The sequence below is a fragment of the Podarcis cretensis genome, assembly GCF_951804945.1.
Source record: "Podarcis cretensis genome assembly, chromosome: 10".
Classification (NCBI taxonomy): domain Eukaryota; kingdom Metazoa; phylum Chordata; class Lepidosauria; order Squamata; family Lacertidae; genus Podarcis; species Podarcis cretensis.
The window spans coordinates 54,801,553-54,824,921 of record NC_137179.1 but is presented as its reverse complement, the minus strand read 5'-3'; the positions used below and the strand labels follow the sequence as shown (position 1 = coordinate 54,824,921).

At 38.7% G+C, this 23,369-nt stretch overlaps 1 protein-coding gene across 1 annotated transcript in view; it reads right to left on the bottom strand.

Annotated features, from left to right (window-relative positions):
- The window catches only part of MDFIC (MyoD family inhibitor domain containing), a 43,186-nt gene that overhangs the window by 2,626 nt on the left and 17,191 nt on the right, over window positions 1-23,369 (bottom strand). Inside the window, exon 5 of the mRNA XM_079994458.1 lies at window positions 10,749-11,021. Coding sequence (XP_079850584.1) covers window positions 10,749-11,021 — 273 coding nt within the window. The remainder of the gene's footprint in view (window positions 1-10,748; window positions 11,022-23,369) is intronic.

Sequence of the window (23,369 nt, the reverse complement as noted above, 5' to 3'; positions counted from 1 at the left end):
CTTTCAAAATCGAACTCTATAGAAAATTCAGAATTTCAGGAATTAATTATCTAGTTTATTTCACAAACTTCAAAAAAATTGAGGTTGAGGAATCTGAGACGCTTGGGCTTATAAAAGGGTCATAACACTAGTCTAGTGAACACTTTGAGGTTTTTTTTCTTTTGAACTGTTGAGCCCTCAGCTGTATCACAAACTGTTTTTGAAACTCCCACCGTTCAAAAAGTGTTTTTTTATGTGATATTGGATGGGTTGGGGCTGATATTTGAGAAAAATAAATCTAAAGCTTCTTGGGCTCATGGAATCAGGTTCACAGTTCTTTGAAACATGTGTGCATGCATGAGAAGGAGAGACCAGCAATCCAGGCATTACTGTACTTGAAAAATAAAAATTGACACAGGCAAGGCAGCAGAGTCAAGCCTCTAAACTACATAAAGTGAACAGATCTTTTTGATTTTGGGTAGCCAGACTGTACTAAGATAAAATAGTGTCAAGTTAAACTTACAGTCTTGTAGTGAACAGTTCAGACAACTGAACAAAAATGGGTGGAAATAAGGTTTATATTTTAATTCATTAACACTGCTATCCTGTTCTTGTCTACTCAAAAGTAATCCCCACTGAGTTCAATGGGACAGAATCCCAGGAGTGCAATCCTAATTCTACCAGTCACCCTACAGAATTTACAAAGTCAGCTATATGCAGGTGCTTGTTTTGTCAAACATCTCAGAAAGTAGAACCCAGAAATTGATCCAGTACAGATGTTCTTCTACCACTTTCAGGTCAAGTATAGGAGGATGAAAATGTACACATATCCTCCTCCCCACAAGGATATTCTCAACTCTCCCCTCTTCACAGAAAGTAAGCATGAGCCACTCATACTTCCTCTATTGCCACTTTAAACAAACAAACAACACTTTGCTTCAAAAAAATGAAATAAGAAAATACAAAACAAAATAAAAATACACCAGAAACTTCCTGTTGCAGCTTCTTTAAAGCATCTGAAGATGGCCTTCAGGGAACATCTCTTAATATGAGCCACCGAAGATCTCTGTGAAACCCTTATTGACTTTTCTATTGGCTCCCACCTTTTAGAATTATCCTTCACTTCAGATGTAGTATGGTATGGTATATGGAATTTCTCATTTTCCCCTTCTTCTTAAAGAAAACAATGCACTTTGCTCTGGAAAGCAGACTTTAAACATGTTATAGAAAACATGTGGCCTTTCAGATGTCATTGACCTTCAACTTCCATCAGCCTCAACCAAAATGGACAGGGCTGATGGGAGATGGAAGTCAACAACATCTAGAGGGCTAGATGCTCCCCATCATGCTATGTTTGGGTTGCCTTTTAAATGTGGCACTTTTCGTGTGGATTCTGTTGATTAGTGTATTGAGAGTTACATGCTGTGTGTTTCATTTTAATTGTTTTAGTATTTCACATTAATTTAAGCCTCTTTTGCTGTTTTTGAGAAGTAGGGAAGGAAATCTGATAAATGACTGGGAAGAATTGTGTATTTGGCCCCCCACCCTTGAAATGACGAAAATATGTTTTTTAATTGAAGAAACTGATGTAGGAATTGTGACAATAGGGTTACTGGGAAGAACAGACAACCGCTAAAAGGCTTGCCCTCGAAATACATAAACATCTTGGCTTAAGTAGCATTACTTGCATTTGTTAGCTCATTCCTACACACAATGGTCAGAAATATGCAAATAGGTTGAATGTAGCATGAAAAGAGGTTATGAGAAACAAAAAAGGGGGAAGAGCTATACTATAAGCTAGATGGTAAAATAAGAAGAGTGGTTGTGTGCATTAAATGGGATTCTTTATGTGAAGAATAAATGTACCTGTAAATGACCTTCATCCAAAGCTCAGCAGATATGACATGTGAAGTGAAGCTGGGGAGTAAAAGTTCAGTGAAGAGGACCAAAGCCAGATTGATGGGGATTAATTAGCTTGTTGTCATGGAGATTGTACTTGAATAAATCTAATACAATTTCCTCCCTTTTTTTAATGTAAAGGATGGGCAGAGAGGAACAAACAGCTACATTGGCTTCAACACTTAAAAATAACTGTATCTTATTTTTCCCCTCCATCCGGGCAGTTTGATGCAAATCAAAAAGGGGGTATTTATTTATTCCATTCAACAGGTTCTCACAGAGGCTTAGAGAGAGACACAAACAGCACAACAAATTCTTTCTTGATTCTTTAAAATCAAGTTTTGTCATATGGCTGACACCCTTCTGTTTCATACAAGCCTTCCCTTACGGAAGACTCCAGCCACAGATGTGATTTATGCTTATGAAATACTCTTATTGTGTTATTGTATATCATCATTTAGTCTGTAAATAGATTAAGGAAATTCTAAATCTATTTAAAGGGCAATAAATATTTTCAAACAGAGAAAGAAAATGTCAACGACATGAAGATAATGAGTGTAGAACAATGCAGACAAATAGCTACTGTAATGCAAAAAATTTAAAAAAATTGTTGGCTCAGTTTTCAGGCTTTCAAAATGAAATCTAACTTTAAAAAAGCAAAGAACATTGCATACACCTACCAACAATGAACATCATTCTGTTTGTGGGGCTATCCAGAACAACTACTTTAAAAAAACCCTAGTTGCTTTCTTTTCAGCTCTGAAAAGAGCCATTGCATTCTATTTACATAAACAGACATAAGGCACTGGTCTAAATAAAGACACTTCATTCTCAGATAATTAGCAATGGCTGAAGTGGTCTATGCATGCTCAACTACACAGAAAAATGTGAAAATATAATGATTCTGATTGGGTATTAATGTGAATTGTTTTAAAAAGTTTTCTTTTATGCACATTCTGTTAACATGGGTTAGGCGGCTATATTTTGCTATTCCATTTCAAGATTACATATCCAAAATAGCCTTCTTGTCTGTTTACACATAGCCTTCCCCAAGTTGGTGCCCTCCAGATTGTTTTGAACTACAACCTGCAATGACACAGACATACTAGACTGGGACTAGTGAGAGTTATACATACATACACAGGACAAGAATAGTGATGCTTCATCTAGACTATGGTCAATTTTACCCAAAAAGCTACCAGAACCATTATCCTCAAGAGGTTTCAGTTCAGTACGTAGTCTGCTTTAGTCCTAGCTTACTTACCAGCTGCCTAAAAAGTCACATAACTAATTTGATTTTATGATCTGCTGCATCTACAGTGGTGCCTCGCAAGACGAAAAGAATCCGTTCCGCGATTCTCTTCGTCTAGCGGTTTTTTTCGTCTTGCGAAGCAAGCCCATTGACGGCTTAGCGGCTTTTAGCGACTTATCAGCTTAGCGGATAAGCGGCTTAGCGGCTTAGAAAAAGGGGGGGAGGGGGAAAAAGTCGGAAAAACTCGCAAGACACTTCATCTTGCGAAGCAAGCCCATAGGGAAATTCGTTTTGCGAAGCGCCTCCAAAACGGAAAACCCTTTCGTCTAGCGGGTTTTTCGTCTTGCGAGGCATTCGTCTTGCGGGGCACCACTGTATTTTCCCAACAATGCAAATGCTGTCACTGCCACTGTTAACAGCAGTATGTGGGTTGTCTTTTTAGCAAGAATATAAAGGCAGTACCACATGCACACAATGAAACAAATAGTATCCAGTAGTTCCCTAAAATGGTCCAATTCTTTGTAAACATTTGAAAATATATTATATTTTGGATTTTTTAAAAGTAGTAAGAACCACACATTTATAATAACTGGGTACAACCATTCTATGCTATATAGACTATGCAGATTTCCTTTATTTATAGGCCAGAGATGGCTAACCTGTGGGTCTCCAGATGCTGATAGAATAAAACTCCCACCACCAAAGATGTCCAATGGCTGGCTGATGGGAGTTAGAGATCCAAATATCTGGAAGGTCACATTAGTCATCCTGAATAAGGCACCTGTTGTTGCAAATCCATACAGTCACCCTTACATATCTTAAACTAAACTACACCACAGAACCAGTGGTGGTGTAGTGGCTACAGTGTCAAACTACGGCCTGGGAGACCAGAGTTCAAATCCCCACCTGGCCATGAAGCTCACTGGGCACTTTGGGTAAGTCACTACATCTCTCAGCCTAATCTACACCTCACTAGTTGTTGTAAGGATAAAATGGAGGGGAAGAGAAACATGTATACCACCTTGAGCTCATTGGAGAAAGAAGGTAAGCTACAAATGCAATCCATCCATCCATACAAGGCATAATGTTTCATTTTATTGTGGGAGATATGGGTAGGGAGGAGAAGAACAATAAACAATTCAAAATGCCAAGTTGACTAAAGATGAACAATCCCCAGCTTTAAAAACTAAGTATATACAGCAGTTAAACAACCAGTGTATATATTATCGCAGTATTCATGAAGTTGAGGGAAAGAGGCTGCACTGAAGTGCATCTCTTTACATTTTGTGAACATCGTTTCTTTCTTTTTTTTAGTTGCTCAGTTTGGAGAGATCGTTCTGAAGCTCTTCATAGTAAACTAGTGTTTTCAACATACTGAACAGTCTTAGTGCCATTCCACCAACTTGCTATTTTACTTCTCATACCCAACACCCGATCTTTATTAATAGGAAGTGCGGATCCTGATACAATCCTTGAGGGAACCCCACTTCTCACTACACTGTGATGTGAAGAAGTGCAAAGTTTATCTGTACCCTCTGCTTCTAGTTCCTTAACCAGATACCAGTCCATAAGGCAACTCCTCCAATTCCATTGCTGCAAGGTTTACTTAGGAGCCTTTGGTGAGAAACTTTGTGAAAAGCTTTTGGGAAGTTCATTCATATGAATGTATGTGTGTGTGTGTGTGTGTGTGAATATATGTGTGTGTGTGTGTGTGTGTGTACACGCGTGTGTATGTGTATATATATATATGTATACAGTGGTGCCCCGCAAGACGAACGCCTCGCAAGACGGAAAACCCGCTAGACGAAAGGGTTTTCCGTTTTGGAGGTGCTTCGCAAAACGAATTTCCCTATGGGCTTGCTTCGCAAGACGAAATGTCTTGCGAGTTTTTCCGACTTTTTTTCCCTTCCCCCCCTTTTTCTAAGCCGCTAAGCCACTTATCAGCTGATCCGCTAAGCCGCTAAGCCGCTAATAGCGCTAATCCGCTAAGCCGTCAATGGGCTTGCTTCACAAGACGAAAAAACCGCTAGACGAAGAGACTCGCGGAACGGATTCTTTTCGTCTTGCGAGGCACCACTGTATATATCTCATCATCATCATCATCATCATCATCATCATCATACTGGATATTTGGTGAGACCCTCAAAGAATTCTAAAAGATTATTTGCAAGCAAGAACTTCTCTTCATCAGAAGCCATACTAATTCTTCCTCAGCAAGAGCTTGTTCTTCTATATGTTTACTATAAATTCTACTTTCAATAATACTTCCCACCAATTTATCTGGAACAGACATTAGCTCAATCATGGGCCTTAAATTTTTTTTGCTTCCTCAGAGATGCAACTTTTAGAACTGATGTGACATTGGCAACCTTCCTATTCTTTAGGAAAGAGGTCTTAATAAGAAACTGAATAATTTTGTTAAGCAATAAACAATTCCATGTTTGGAACTGTCAGGCCAATTTCTAAACCTTTACAAAAGGCTTTTATGACAAATATGTTCAACTACAAAATGCTGACCTGGGTCAGATTTTTTTCAGCTATATTCAGAGAGAGATCAGGAAATTCAAAGAAAACCTGTAAGCACTCTGTTCTCTCACAGCAAGAATCAAACGGGTAAAACCACTATCAAAGTGGCAGCTGAGGTCCTCAACAAGGCTTTACTCAAGGCCCCGCAGAGAGTGGAACAGAAGTCCCAGCAGGAGATACAAGACTTATATAGACTCTAGACATAGGCATGGTGAAGGCCAAGGGCAAACTCTGAATGTCAATTTAAAAAGTCAAGCCACAGCCAAAACAGCCAACAAGAACATCTTAGGATGTTATATACGTTGATTAAATGTTCAAAAATTAAAAATAATGACTCAAATATATGTTTTTCTAATTCCCTTTACAAGCATATTTAAGAACACAAACAATCTGTTATGCACAGTTAATCCCGATTAAAAACAACAACTACATGCTCAAGCGATAGTGTACTAGCCCATAAGCTGGCAGCATTAAAAACCACCACCACCAGTTCAGAAACTGATCAATAGCAGGTAGGTCACAAGATTCAGTACTCTTAAAATGTGACCTTTTAAATAAAATTACATTTTTCAGAATTGGGATGCAACTGTAGCAGGACCCAAAGAAAACCGAAGCTCAAATGATACAAAAAAAGGGGGCAAATCTAATTATTTAAATCCAGATCTGTATACATCACATCAGAATTGGGAGTTAGAAGATGCTCAGGCCTTACCATGTTCATGGCTTATCTCTACTGCAGACTCTCATTTTTCTTCAGCAAAGCCACCATACCAAAAGTGAGCCCATACAGGAAAAAGTGGGGGTTTGGGGGGACAACTTGCAGGCAGGCCCCCACATTCTCTACCTGTGCAACCCATTCACCCTTTATTTGGATCTCCTGCTTTATGAGTGACTGGGGTAGATACAGGTTTAAACAGATGCTGGTGTAGTTTGTAACTCGTTTTTTTTCTGTAGGTCAAACAGAGATGCAGTTTTTAAAAAGAAAAATGCTAGCCGTGTCAGTTTTAATTTGCTGAATTAAGCCACTGCATAATCCTCCTATACACAAGATGACAATACAGCTTGGCCACAAAAATTAAGCTAATTTTAAACACTTTGCTTGAAATAACTACAGCTAGTGTGGCAAGGGTTAATAGATTAATGCTCAAGCCAGGAAGGAGTAGCCAAAAACAAATATACATTAAAAATATGCCCCAACAGAAACATTGCTGACAGGGATCTTAACATCTATTAAAAAGAAGGGCAACTAAGCAGCCTGTACAGTGGTACCTCTGGTTACGTACTTAATTCGTTCTGGAGGTCCGTTCTTAACCTGAAACTGTTCTTAACCTGAAGAACCACTTTAGCTAATGGGGCCTCCCGCCGCCGGCTATGCCGCTACTGAACGATTTCTGTTCTCATCCTGAAGCAAAGTTCTTAATGCGAGGTACTATTTCTGGGTTAGCAGAATCTGTAACCTGAAGAGTCTGTAACCTGAAGCATATGTAACCCGAGGTACCACTGTATTTTTTTAAAAAATGCACTGTACAACCTAAAACAACGTTTTCTAAACAAAATAACTGAAGTAGATGAGGTGGTCTGGCATCCAGGAGCACAATCCTCCAATGAATGTGCCAGATGACACTTTGGGGATATTGCCAGAGAAGCGAGGAAGAGGAACTTAAAATTGTTCAGTTGAGTGCTGGGAAAGCAAGATTTCAAGAAGGTCAGACTGGCATGGTGCAGGAAGGTAGGCACAGAAGCGAAAGAATTCAGAGAGGCGATTGGTACAGGAAATAAGATGGCACAGCTTTCAGAAGCTGAGAATAAATGTCAGGAGCTGAAACCGGGTGTTTCTAAACAAATGAGAGTCCTAGTCATGCATTACTTGTGTGTAGGGCACTTGGTTTCGCAAACCAGAGCAGGCTGGCTCTTCATGCCGCTTCAGGGTCACACTTAACATGTTAGTTTTACCCTCCAATGGTAACATTTAACACCTGTTCAGAGACAAACAGTGTTCTTTCCTCCTTCAAAAGCCTACATTAACAGAACTCCAAATTTAAAGAGATTTTGATCACAGGCTATACAGCCCAACATTATATTCCATTTAACATACAGAAATTAGAGCCAATCTACATATTCGCAAATATCGTATGGCACGGCGCTTCCTAAATTACAACATCTCAGGCTGCAAGTTACGGGCTCCAATGCATAAAAGCTGTCCCAAGAATTTCCAAGAATGACAAATATAAGGCAAGAGCATTCTCCCTGGCAAGCTTTCTACACTTGGGAAAAGGGAACATGCTATGAGGGAACATTAAATAATGTGGTCTCCAATCTACAAAATGAAATGGTGCTGTTTATGATGTACTGCACCGTTCAGAATTTCTGAATGTATAGAGACGAAAGAATTGATTTATGAAGACTAGTAGTGCTAAGTGAAATCATGGCTTTGACAAAGTAAGCCCCTACAAACTGGTAAAATTTAGAAGACGTGTAACAGCAGTGTAAAAACATCTGTATGTATTAGACGTAAACAGCTATTCATCTATGGATATCTAGGTTCCAAGAAACTGCCAGGAATTACTTCTTGAAATACATTTTCATGTCTGTATAAGAGACTCTATTTGGCCTCTGTTCCTGATTTTTCATTCCACCAAACAGTGTGCTAATACAGCCAGGGGATACTTCCTAAAACTAAACACAGCTCAGGACTGCATAGATTACAAGCCCAAGCACGTTAGCCATGGCTGGCTAAGTCAGGAATGACTGGTAAAAGACAAAGCAGCAGCTTGGACCATAATCAGACCATGTAAAATTATAAACTGATATGCAAAAGAAATTGGGGAGAAAAATCTACAAAGTCCTCATTTAAGCTTGTTAAAATTCACCTGGACACTTTCTAACACAGAGCAGTTGCTGATTGGGTCCAAAATGTATATCCTGCTTTGCTCTACCTTTCTGTTTCAGCCTCTTATCCTACTTCACAGGAATTAGTCTGTAACAATGCAAACACTTCATATTCTGTATCTCTAAACAGGCGCGTTTGGGCCTTTAAACCTCTCTTAACTGATTCCCTAAAGCACAGTGAGACAGATACCTGACATGAATTGGTGTCTGACTACCAACAAAAAAATAGGAGAATCTACCAGTTTCTGTTTTAACAGATAAAGCAAAGTCTGCTGATCGCAATGTCATGAATAGGAGAGCAGCAGATTTAAAATAGGCTCAGGAACCATGGGGCCATTAGAGTAATTGTGGTCAGCAACACACACAGAAATGCAATATGTTTACTTAACGGACATGCACTGTACAGTGAGGAGAAATAAGTGAAAACCATTTGTATGTGCAAATTATGTATTGGCTTTATAGCAGTATGGTGGTGATGTAAGCACTGGCCTAGGTTTTGAATACCTTTTGGACAGCACATACAGGCTGCTCAGAAATGTATTATACAATTTTCAATGACAAAATTTCATTGACAAAAAGCATGCCAATACACATACTGAAGTATTCGCTAATCTCTTAAGAGGGGTGAGGAACCTGGATGCATTCACCCATGGGGTTAATTTGTGTTTTGTTTTATTGTGCGCCTTTTATACTGCAGGACCTGCATACTCCCATGGCGTTCTAAATTTCATTCACACCAGTGGGAACTGCAGTCTGAAATGAAAATGAAAAACTGGGATCCCACCTCTGAGTTGATAAGCAGAATAATTTATCCTGCGGTGTGTGTAATGCTCCATAAGCAGCTTTCCTAATGGAAAGCTACTTGTGGAACATCACCTACCCAACCTCCAGCCCAGGACTGATCCAACAGGGTGGGGATGATGCTCCACAAACAGCTTTCTTTGAGGAAAGCCTTTTGCGTAGCCTCACCTAGAACTTGCAGGATCACAGCTGTTATGTGGAGTGGGTGATCCTGGGGGTGTGAGGTTCCACAACTAGCTTTCCTTAAGGAAATCCAGTTGTGGAGCCTCTCCTGGACCCCGCAGGATCACTTGTTGAGGGCAGCGGCAGGGGGGGAATCACCTGGACCCTGCAGGATTACAGTTGCTATGGGGAGTAGGCAATCAGGGGAGGGGTGGTGCTGAGGCTCCACAGTGGCTTTTTTTTAAAAGGAAAGCAACTGGTTGCATCACACACCCCAGGATCCACCCATCTGCCCATCAGCTCTTAAGCAGAGGGGTGATTCTGTAGTATGAGCCTCTACTGGACCCTGCAAGATCGCTTGTTGAGGGGTAAGGCCAATGGCATGGGATGTGAGGCTCTGCAACAGGTGACTAAAGTCACTTGTGGTGCACCCTGCAAAGCCTCAGCTTACGCACAGATCTATAGAAAGTTCCGGAGCTACAAGCAGATTCCAGACTTGCAAATGGGTTTTGTTTTCTCCTATAAGTTAGTAACAAGAAAATGAACACTAAACTTTGTTTCTAGAGGTATCTTGGTTTTGTTGTGTGAAAGCTTGAACACAATGTACTACATGAATAAATATATGGTTAGGGAAATGTCAGAAAAACAGAATAAACTGCATTGTGAATGCAGCCTCTGTGAGCCGCCATATGTTGTTGGTAGTGCTGTTTTTATAAAAAGAGGTGCTGGAACTCGCCATGGATGCCTCCCTTGTTCTCTTATAATGGCAATGGCGCTCACTTGAGAGGCGCTGGAACTGAGTTCCAGTGAATTCCAGCTCGTTGTTGGGTTTCTACTTCCACGAGCCTCAACCAGCATAGTAAATGGTCAGGGACAACTGGAGTCTATAATACCTGGAGCTCATCAGGTTCCCCTTCCCTGTCCCAAGTCAAATCATTTCCCCTCCATGTTGTATATGTGATGGCATTGCCAAACAGCAATTCAGAGCTTCTCCATCTACAGATATGATCAACAGTGAGGTGCACAAATGTTTTGAAAGCAGGAAATCTCTCATTTCAATTTCCTTCAAATACTTAATCTTTTCCTTTGGGGAAGTAACTTGTATTTTGTTGTAATGATTTCTATTTGCTTCTGAAGCACGACTCGTGCTCTTCAATTATTTTTAGCTGATTGTGTAATTATTAGCGGGAATGGCTTTTGGTTATTCTGTGTTCAGTTTACTTATAAGGTTTCAGCTTACCTTCAGGTGAAGAGCCTGGCTTGTGAGAGTATGCAGAGCTCTTCTTGCTGCTTCCACTGTTGACAGACAAGCTGGACTGAATTTTTCTGTGCATTTTTTGGGAAACAGGTGCCGAGAACTTTCTGTTATCTGGTGCCCCACACTTGACTCCATTGTGCATCCCACTTGCGTTATTCAGCCCAGTATGGCCATTTTGTATTTGTATTTTGCCTGTTTCTTCCTTACACTTTTCCAGTGGTGAAGCATTTGGTTGTGGCAAACGCTGAGGTTGTGCTTTAAAAAGAACAAGAAAAAGAGACAGTGGTTTAACACATATCTACGGAGAAGAAACTCTTTCCTTTTTGAGATCCACACAAACACACACTGAAGGCCTAGGAAGCCCTAGGGCATTATTTTTATGTTGTCTTCAGCTTCAGTGTCATTTCCAACCTGAAGAAGAAGAGGATTGGGCTTGAAAGTCAAGGGCAAATGGAAGATGTATGGACTCAAGGACCAAGCCAAAGGAACTTGGGAGATGCGTGAAAGGACACCCTAATTTTTCCCCTGAAAAAAACCACACACCACAAAAGCAGTAAGCAATGGACCAGGTTAACCCTCTCCCGCAACGTTTTCCCAATAGACCACTGTTTACCCAAAATTACCATATTTGCATACATATATAGATATGTGTGTGTGTGTATGTGTATGTTTTCCCTAGTGAAACAAGTATCATGGGGGAACAGGGGGAGGAATTTAGATCAGCAGAAAGATTTGAAACCGCATGTCCTCCAGTGCCACAGCCCTACACCAATTTAGTTTCTCCATCACTACTGCTCCCCAACTCCTTTCTTGAGATAACAGATTGGAATATCCAGATACATATTTCCACATCCCATCTAGTTTGGTCTTAAGTGATAAGTGAGCACAGTATCCAAGACTATTAAGTAATGCCTTTACTGTTTACATGTATGTAAGTTAAGAAAGGATTTTCAATTCACCATTGCCATGCTTTCTGGAAGATAAGCGAATTTATAAGAAAGTCAACTCTTTTCTTAAAATGAAAGATTTGTTTGTTTTAAAGATACTGAGCTGCAAGCCAGGAAGTTCCCAATTTGAATCTCAACCCTGCCCTGAACTCACTATGTGGCCTTTGGCAAGCTACACTCTCCCAAACTTAGTCTGCAATATAGGAGATAACAATACTGTCTTGTCTTACAGGGCTGTTATAAGGATTACAACTAGATAATGCGTGTGAAGTGCTTTGAGCACTTGACAGCTGTACACAAATGTTAAGTATTTATTAACTACTGCTTGCTATAATAAAATAGAGGACATGTAATGTTTATATTAAAAAACAAAATACTTTGAGGATTCCCATGTTAAACAATATAAATCTTAAGAGCTGTGAAGCCAAGCAGAGAAAATGTAATATCTTGAGTCAAAGCAGGATTCTCTAAACTGGACTGAAAATTAACCCACATTATTTATTACATTTCTGGGTTGCATTTTAGCCAGCAAGTCCGTTTAGAAAAATTTGGAACAACTGGTGAATATTAAAACAATAATGCTAAAACCCACACGGAGTAAAACAAAAACAGCTGGTCGACAAAGGCAGAGAAGAAAAACCAAAGAACATGATGAAAAAACCACCAACTTCTGCTAACAGCACATCGAACCCTGGATGATTCTCCAGAAGCCCACCTTAAACAGAAGCATGCAGCTACCATCTAAAGTCTGCTCTTTATTTTGTATAAAATCAATGTCAGAATATGCATTTTTAGATCAGGGCATCATCATTTTTTACGCTTGTGGTGCTCGGCGGGGGGGGGGGGGGGGGGCAGAGACGCTCCTTAAGATATTCAGGCCCCAGATCCTTTTGAGTTTTAAATATCTAAAAATGGCCAGAAACAAACTGGTAACTAATAAATATTTTTAAAAATAGGTTTAATATATAGCCGCTTATACTCATAAATATGTGAGCTAAAGCTATTAGCAGACTGGCATCAATACTCTGGAACACTGTTCCTTGTTGAACTAAAGAGAGGCACCCAAGTGTTTCACTAAGTGTTTTCCAGAGAATTAATCTTATTCAGTGTTGGTCATCTGTTCTGTATTTTATGTTTTTATATGTGCTGAAAGCTGCCCAGAGTGACTGATAAGTGGGGTATAAATAATAAAATAATAATAACAATAACTTAATTTTATGTTTTGATTATTTTATGTACCCTATCATATTTACATGACTTATTAGTTTGTACTGTCATATATAAAAGGGCAGTTATATTTTGGTCAGGTGAAGTTTTTGGCCCAACGAAACTTATTCCCATATTCCCTAAGCAGCCTTGCATCAACATTATATTAAAACTATCATGTATAATAATTGAAAAATCAAAAAGACACAACAAAGGAATGAGGAGTCCTTATAACACAGACAGCATAAATTTACATCCCAGATTTAGTACACAATTTAAAAGTTTCATAAACCACAAAGACAATGCAACTCTAAATTGTGTTAGACGTTATCAATGTAACTGACTGGTTTAAGAAAATATATACCGTACTTTTCTGTGTATGACTGTTGTTGTTTCTTACTCTAAAACAACCTTCAAAATCTGGGCTCGTCTTATACACGGATAGTATCTCCCCCCATTTTCTTAAATTGGAGTCCCCCGAAATAGGAGGTATCTTATACATGGGGGCGTCTTATAGATGGAAAAATTCGGTACATACCAGTAGAAAAAATATATACAGTGGTACCTCGGTTTACGAACTTAACCCGTTCTGCAAGTCCGTTCTTAAACTGAAACCGTTCTTAAACCGAGGCGCACTTTCCCTTATGAAGCCTCCCGCCGCCAGTGCCCTTCCACCGTTCAGATTCCATTCTTAGACCGAGGTAAAGTTCGCAAACCGGGACACTACAGTGGTACCTCGGGTTAAGAACTTAATTCGTTCTGGAGGTCCGTTCTTAACCTGAAACTGTTCTTAACCTGAAGCACCACTTTAGCTAATGGGGCCTCCCGCTGCCGCTGCACGATTTCTGTTCTCATCCTGAAGCAACGTTCTTAACCTCAGGTACTATTTATGGGTTAGCGAAGTCTGTAACCTGAAGCGTCTGTAACCCGAGGTACCACTGTACTTCTGGTTTTGCGGAGTTCGTAAACCAAATATTTTGTAAACCGGACTGTTCTTAAACCAAGGTACCACTGTATATCAGTAGTATATAAGAACTTATGTGGAACAGGCTCGTGACATATGAAAAAGAGACTTGCACTGTCGCTTGTATATTGGTCTCCTTTGTCCCTGACTCCCCTGCAACAGATATGAAGGGGGGCAAAAACACCTCGGCCTCACAGAGTTGGTGCGCCTGACTCAGGCAAGAGAAAGGTCAGATAAGTCACACCACACTGTCCATTGCTGACCCTACCCCTGAGTCAAATGGTGGGATTTTGTAAGGGGTGGTGGGAAATCAATTAAAAAACAATGAATGGTACTTCTGACAGGAAACAGGGATTATAGGAACTCCATGTTGCCCAACATCCTCCTAGTAATAGCAGCCTTTGATTTTTCAAGAGAAGAAAACCACCATAAGGACAAAAACAATAGCTGATCACAGTGACCCTCTGCTTCTAGTGCACAAGCACACACGCATATTACTGAAAACATAAAAGCCTCATTTATACCACTGTATGTCAAAATGACCTTAGTTAAAACATTGGAAAAGGAAAAAATAATATTTGTCAGAATAACCAGACCTGCAAATAAACATTTGCCTGGTTGCTTATGGGAAACAGGACATGCCTCTAAGCTAAAAAACAGTGAAGCTCTATAGTTCTGTCTTTCTCTCAGGCCTCATGGCTAACTAGATATGTGTGGTCAGGCAGGAAGTTTCTTTCTCTTTTTAAAAAAGCAGCACACACTCTCTTGCTCTTATAAGCAAGGCTGATAACTTATTATTTAATTCAAACCTTTTGGGTCGACCCAGCCTTTTAGAATTAAAGACACAACACCAAAGCTCCACTCAATCATAGAAGTATAAATTCATTTCAAGTACCTCCAGTGATCACAAGTACTCTTGCAATTCACTGACAAAAGGAAATCCCCAAAGGTGGTAGTAGGAACTTAAAATGCAATAGCTTTTATACAGAATACTCCCTTTAAGTGCATAGGCAGAGACAACTTATCCGAACCACTGGCATAAAACTCAACATTCCCCATTTCTATGCAAGACTAATTTGATCTTGTTCCATTTTCACCCTATGTAGGTATTGATAAAGAGGTACTCATCTCTGGGATGTGGAAGTATCTTGCCACTTAACAGTCTGGCAAGTAGATGCATTATTTGGAATTCTTAGGTATAAAATGTTATGCTTCACCAATTGTCAGCTGTTGGGAAATATGTTATCCTTTGTCAATAAATAAGAAGAGAGAACATAGGAAGAATTCTGTAAATCTAAATGACAAAGTTATTAGAATTGACAGTTATGACCTTTAGAATCTAGCAGAATTGGAAATGGTTGTTTGCAATTGTTTACATTTCAATATCATATTACAAAACATGACACATGATCATCTCCTCTGTCTTAAAACATCAGGCCTATTTTCCCAATTAATGGGCAATACGAAGTCTTGGGGAAGTCTAGCCATGCAAAGTTATTTGTTTTACTTTCATTTTATTATTTTTACTAGGATCAAGAGATAAATTCTGCTCCCAAAGTACTCTTATTTCAGTAACATTAACATACAACTTTTTAGCTGACTGGCTTTAGAGTATTCACATATGATATGTAGGTCAAATCAAAAGTGAATAAAACCCCCAAATGTATTAGTTATACCAATTTAAATTTATTTTAACTTTATTGATAATTTTTCACTGGGGAGACTTGAATCTTATGGTTAAAATACACTTGAAACCAATTAGGAACCATATGACTGCATTCTAGTATAAAGAATAAAAAGCATTTGACAGTTTTAAGATTAAGCCACAACCATTCAGTTTAAAACAGCAATGTTTTTACCTTATTTTTAAAGGTTGTGTATATCTTAAAGAAAAGAAAAGCGTAATGCGGGGAACGACACAATGCTTTCTTAAAACACAGTGATACCCAGGGACTTTCACTCTCCCTTTAATGATCCGCTGCTCTCATTCAGCTGTCTTTCTTTTCTTTTTTTCAAATCTTTACATATGTGACAGCTCTGAAAAGTAGACCATAGACCATCTGGCATTTTCAGAGGTGTAACTTGTGCAAATTCAGCTCTACTGGGAACACAATGCTATCTCCTGCCTACGTTATAAAAGACACAATAGAATGTAGAACTTATGAGTTGTTTTGAATTATTCATTTTTTGCCTGTATATTCAAGAAATTTTACAAACTCTGCATTTTGTACTACATAATCACATGCGTTAAAGGTACAAAGAAACTTTTTGACACCTCTTTTCTACAGAAAGATGGCATTTTGTTTGATATGTGAACATTCAGTGTCTGTTATATCATTCTAAACAGACCATGTGCTGCTACAAAAGCCCCCATTTTGCACTATGTATGAGCAAAATTTTATTCTTGTTATTCAGTAACTAATTCAATACACATCAATATTTCCAGTACTAGATTTATGAACATTCAGCAGCTTAAATCCAGGATGGCATTGGTCACCAACTCGTGTGTGTGTGTGTGTGTGTGTGTGTGTGTATCTCACAACATAGAATGCTACCTTGTTAAATATCCACAATGAATAGTTTTAAACTGTCTTAAGAAATACTGTTCTTCCATGGTTAAAATGTTCTTAGAGTGCAGCAAAACCAGTGGATTTAGGTCAATCTTTTATACAGTGTTAATACTAGAAAATTTTCACCAAGAATGATAAGTATTGGATTAATGATTCAATAGAATGAATCACTTTTGATAGAAAACTAGCAGATAATGTAGCCAGTAATAACTATACATGAATCTGCTGCCTGTGGAAAAGCAATAAAAAGGCAATATATTGCTACAGCATATAATCTATTAGCATGTTTCACTGCAGTACTGTCATTGGCCTCTTCATAAAGCACACCTTAATATAATAACTTTTGTGTTACTTAACCAACTTTACACAGTAATTTAATTGTAAGGTTAGTAGATAGCATAAAATAGTTCCTGGAATTTAACATGTATTTATTACTAAAATTTTGGAGACTTGGAACGAAGTGATTACACACGTTCTTATTCTGATTTCAAACTTGCTGCAATTTCCAGCTGACAAAAAAGTATCGCTTGAATATATTTTGTGAACTGTGTTTATATAGACAGACTTCTTTTCATTGCACACAGACACACAATTTTCAAACAAATTAAAACTATTTTCAAACACTAATTAATAAACAGCTATAAGGACTGTGAAATGCACCATGGGCAGAATTCAGTTTTCAATATATGAGGGCACAAGTGCAAAAAAATGAGCAATGCAATGCAATAATCAAACAAGTATGTTCAAACAATGACATGCTTAATTTATGTGGGTTATTTTGAGTTTGATTTAAATAATTTATACCTGCGAAGTTGGAAATATGTGTGCAATGTTTGTGTTATTTATTTCAGAAAAGCTACTTAAATTTTGAATATGCAAATTAGTTTTTTTTACATATTGAATAAAATTAAAATGTTCCATGAAGAATTTGAGATACCTAGATATACAATATAAAAACAATTAACAAGCACTCTATCCATCAGAATAATAACAGAATAATAATAAACATTTACACAGTTATTGTTTTGAGTGTGCCAAGTACTCTTTCTTAAAGGTCCCTAAGGAAGCCAGACTATACTCTACTACGGCCAGGGCTTTTTCAGTGATGGCTCTGACCTGGTGGAATGCTCTGTCCCACGAGACTAGGGCCCTGAAGGACTTGAGCTCCTTCCTCAGGGCCTGTAAGACAGAGCTATTCCGCCTGGCCTTCAATCTGAATTAGCCTGATCCTCTATTCCCTTTTCCCCTTTCCTCTTCTATGAAGAAACCCTTTCTGGGACCCCACATTTAAATTCTTCCCTGGTCTCCTTGCTGGCCCTAGTAGGACCAACTTGGCCAGTTAGCCCTAGTGATTATTTGATGTCTACTGACTGGGTCCCCCCCCCCCATGATATCTGAATATTTGAATTTTATTGATATTGATGCTGCATTTTATGTTGTTTTTAAGTCACATTTTAATCAGTGTTTTATATTTGCTGTTAGCCACCCTGAGCCTGGTTTTTAAACTGGGAAGGGTGGGGTATAAATAAAAATTTCTTTTTTTTTCTTTATTTATCATCATCATCATCCTCGTATCGCAGGCTTGGAGTCTGGCTGTCTGGGCAGCCCAGGATCTCCAGCCCCAGAGATGTGACTTTGGTGCTGCTAACACAGTGGTTTGACTTCAACCCCAAAGGCACACTCCACTGTCTCTCAAGACAGACGGTGCCCTTAATATATATGTTTTGTGTGTGTGTGCATGTGTGTGTGCATGTGTGTGTGCATGAACATGTTAGGACGGACTATTGGTACGATCATCTATTACAGGAATCTGCTATGAAAATAACTATATTGGGATTTGCTCCACACAGCATCCCATAAGCAATGTTCAAAATGAAATACAAATTACCATGCTCCTTTCAAAATCAATATAGTATCCACATGCAATTTCGTTTCATGCAAGGGCTACAGTTGGAAAATGTATTGTTTTTTGATAGCAGAACATAGGGCTCCCTTGGATGAACGTGCAAAGGAAATGGGAGGGAATCTATTAGGTTAGTATTAGTCTGAATTTTTCATTTATCCCCTTAAAGCATTAATTGGACTTGATACTTAGAACTGTGAAATATTTTGTCAAGCTGGATTTCTAATATACTATGGAGGGTAAAAGTTATGTTTGAATCAGGAAGTCATTTCTTTATTTCCTGTGCCATGCTAAAAATCCATCAACACCTTAGACGATATGGACTATATAGTATCAAATACATTCATTGTAGAAGAATTGCCAGCCAAATCTATGCAACCACTAGTTTGAGGAGAGTTTGTCAGGTTTTCAAATGTTTCCAGTGTTCTGTAAGTTAGCCTAAATTTGTATTATACATATTCTGAAACAGGTCCTCCATTTTGGTTTTTCAAAATGTCTGTATTAAGCCATAAAGATACAGTATCAATAACAATGCAAACTTTTACGAACTCTGACTAGCCTCCTTTCAATTCTTTACTGGGTAGCTATGCACAACCATCTGGAATATTAACATTCAAGTTGCAAGATATACCTCTGAGTCAACCTGTAAAGTGGCTTTTGTCAGCAATTATTTTTGAATATTTCCTAAGAAATAAGTAGCATATACTGCACCTTCTACATCACAGAAGGCATACATTAACTAAACAACAAGAAATGATCAAGGTACAATCCATCTTTTTAAAATCAATTTTTCATGCTGAATTTTTAATACCATGCTGACTTTACAAAGAAACTAAAGTACCAACTATCAGCCATCAACTATTTCTTTGGAACCTCCTCATGTTTTACAAGAAATACATCATTATGAAACAGGATTTCCTTTGTGAAGAAATACTCCAGCAAAATTGCAAGTCGATTTTTTTTCCAGAAGGTTTACTGAAAATTCCTCGCTAAGACAGCCCAGATCTCCACTTACAGGATGCAAAAAGGATATTTCATACCATTGTTCTCACTCTACTTAAAGCATTTTTGCAAGGCATCCCAAGAACACACCCTTTGTGCTGAGATCCTTAAGCCAGAAGAATTTCAACTCTCCACTGCAAAAGCTATCTGTACTTCTAAACAAATATCAAATGTGATGGAAGTTAAAACAAACTTGATGCTTTCATAGTACAAATTGGAACCCAAGGAAAAATAAAGTTTCATTGGGGCTATAGGTAAAGGTAGTTATTATTCTGCATATTCTGGTGCATGGTTTTCTAATAAAAATAATCAAATATAGAGATTCAGGTAGGTAGCCGTGTTGGTCTGATGCAGTTGAAATAAATTAAAAAATTAAAAAATTGTCCACTGGCACCTTAGTTGGTCTCTAAGGTGCTACTGGACAATTTTTATTTTTTTTTAAAAAAATTCAAATAGAAAGAGAAAGTGTTAAAAGCAGGCAGATATTCCAAGGGCAAAAAGACAGATGTTTACATATCCCCTTTACATGTACTAGCCATTATAACTTAAGCAGGTGCCCCAGAAGTTTATCTGGGGTTCTGCTCAAATGCAGTCTAGGAAACTGGGTTCTGCACCCCAAAAACTTGCATTTTGATAACATAATTAGTTTCACCAAATCACTTATCTGCAATCAGTTTTGAGAAGAAATGGGTGTTGTGTAATACACTGAAACATAAGATCACCTTATACAGTGGTACCTCTGGTTGCGAACGGGATCTGTTCCGTAGGCCCATTTGCAACATAAAAAGAACGCAACCTGCAGCGGTGCGTCTGCACACGTGAGGGTTGCGTTTCACCGCTTCTGCACATGCACGTGATGTCATTTTGCATGTCTGCACATGCGTGAGCGGTGAAACCCGGAAGTAACCCTTTCCGGTACTTCCGGGTTGCCGTGGGACGTAACCTGAAAGAACGTAACATGAGGTATGACTGTATCCCCCTCTTTTCTTACTCTCTGCATTACTCTCTCTCATTTCCCCAGCCTTCCTGTCTTTTTCTTTGCTTTTGTTTTGTTTTGTTATTTTACCTCCCTTCCTTCCCATCTGTCTCTTTCCCCCACAACCATTATCATTTTCCATCCCCTTTGTTCTAGCTCTGAATTTACTGTTTCAAGCATGGGTTGGACTGGGTGATATATAAAGGCTCACCAATTCTATGGTATGCTTACACTTGGCCCGTCTATGGCTTCTACCTACTAGCCAGTTCCAGGAATGATGCACAAGGGCCTAAGAGACATAAGGCCCAGGTGGTCTCCTCAGGCCATTTTATCCCAATCTAGTATAAATGAAATTCTCAACCAGCACACAACCATTTTGCCAGGAACTTTCTGAAAACAGAATGGAAGTTTAGGATTCAGCCCTTGTATTACCAACAGGAAAATAATATCTGAAATGTAATCTTAGTAGCCATTTAGCTTCAAGAAAGAGTGGCCACAATAAGCCCATGTGTGAGTTGGGCGTTCTCTTCATGGCAAGCTATGAAATGCCAGTAATGAATACTAAAGTTGTGTTACCAGATGATGGGGAAGAAATCACTGTATTTGTACCTCTAGTTTTGTACATTTTCATAGCACTTAACTGGAACCACTAATTTTATGACCAATTACAACAGTGATCAACATTTTATAACGCTAATTTATAGTCTCCCTAACATTTTATGCATTAGTATTCTTGATCAGCATCTTACACCTTCATTAATCACATTATCAAGGGTGTTTTGTTTTCTGTCACATAAAAATTTATGAGGTCTCAGGGCAAGGCAGGTGGTTATTCCTCTAAGGGTTTTTTCCCATTCAGTTTCCTCTTTACATACCAGAACATGTTCCTTTATTTTTTGTTTTCTCAGTTAATTTGTTTTATGACAGTGCTTTAGGTTTATAATGCCAAAATACTATACCTACTAGACCATTACTCACAAGTACCGCAAACAACACTGGACATGCCAGAAATGCTATCAAAGGTTCCAGCAGCTTGGTGCTTGTTCAGAAGGGACTGCATTATTAACTCGTTATCATTCGTTTTTCTGTGAGGCTTCCAGGATAGTGATGTGGAGCCACATCACATATTTTCTGCATTGCCACCTCCTGACACTGACAAAGGGAGACTAACACATGGATGGTCAAAATGGTGCCCTTACAGCTGTGGGGGCAGCAGGGGCAGCCATGGCTAGCCACAATTGGCATCACTTTCATAAACATGTCTGGGGAGGGTGTAGGCTTTTAATTGTTGCTGGCAAACCACATCAAATAAATCAGTCTTCTAAAACTTTAATTATCCATAGGTGATAAGGAAGTCCATGTAGGCAGGTAGAATTTTTTATATATGGTTAGGTGTGCAGGCTAGCAGGAGGCGGTGTTGTTTTTCCACCAGACCAGTTGGGTCCCATGCTGGCCACAGAGGAGGATACCTCTGCTTGTTCCATGATCAGCAAGATGAAGGATGAAATTAATATTTTTATATTTACTTGCCATAAGCAGATGATTCAAATTTAGTAAAGGGTTATATCCAACCTGTTGTGTTCCACTCATACAACAGTGCTCTGTTTTCTCTGTGCACCCCCAAAATCTGCTTCAAATGGTCCTTCTCTACAGCTGATTTTGAGGTTACATAGGGGGCTGGAGATGACAGGAGAGGACAATGGGGTTCCACTGCATGCATGGAAGTCTGCAGTGCCTATGGAACTGCAATGTTGGGTGCACTACTATATTTCTGGCAAAATTATGACTTAGTGCTGTATTATTTAATACAAAGAACTTAGGACACAATATTTATATTTATGACATGAAATATATTCTAACAATACTACTAAAATAATTCCTAAGAGTACTCTTGACCATGGATTGCAAAGATAAACTTTCCTAAAAACTTATACACTTTCTTACCTAAAAGGAAGTCAAGTATAGCTTATTTGAAATCAGTGCCAAACACTTTAGGTACAATACTGGTTTTTCAACTCCTCTCTCTCTCTCTCTCTCTCTCCCCCCCCCCCCAAATGGTTAAAGCATTTTTCTTACTAGAGTTTCATGTCCCTTATAAGCAGTGACCACAAGGTTTCAAAATTGAGAAAGAAAAGAAAAACACCAGTCATCTTGCTCTTGTAAATTTGTAAAAGAACATTCACAAAGGAGATGGCAAAGACAGCCATAATGGGATGAAATTATCCATGCTATTTTTTCCCTCAAGCAAGTTAAAATTCTGATCCTCCTCTCAGTTCACAGAAGAAGATATAAATCTCTATGAAATCATTATGCTCCCATAGTTTCAATATAGCGGAGGCCAGAGTTACTCAGAAGTCCTTATCTTGTGGAATTAACTGAATGGGCACCAAATATCAGCAGAGCTTTTTGCTTTATTTTGAACATTGTAAAGATATGCCATGATAAAATACATGCAGCATTTTTATTTTTACAAAAGACAACAGAATACTTCAATTAAAAATGCTCCTCCCCCTTTCAGAAATGTATAGAACAAAACAACATTGTCCTGTTAGAGCTTATTTAGCGTACACCACATTTACAAATATTTCCAACATAACCAATGTTTTTGTATGAAATTTGGTTATTTTTCAAAAACACTTTGTACATGGAAAAATGTTTAACACACACAGTTGCTACAACCATGTGCAAATATTTTCTTATTTTTATTCAATAACTTTCCTTTCCTTTCCCCTTCCAAACTTCATGGAGAAGAATCTACTGGTGAAGCAATTAAAAGAATAATAATTCTATTTTATTTTTTAAAATCGAATACAGTCATACCTTGGATCCCGAACGCCTAGGTACTTGGACGTTTCGGCTCCCGAACGCTGCAAACCGGGAAGTGAGTGTTCAGGTTTGCGAATGTTCTTTGGAACCCGAACGACTGACGGGACTTCTGCGGCTTCCGATTGGCTGCAGGAGCTTCCTGCAACCAATGAGAAGCTGTGCTTTGGTTTCCGAAAGTTTTGGAAGTCAAACGGACTTCCGGAATGCAT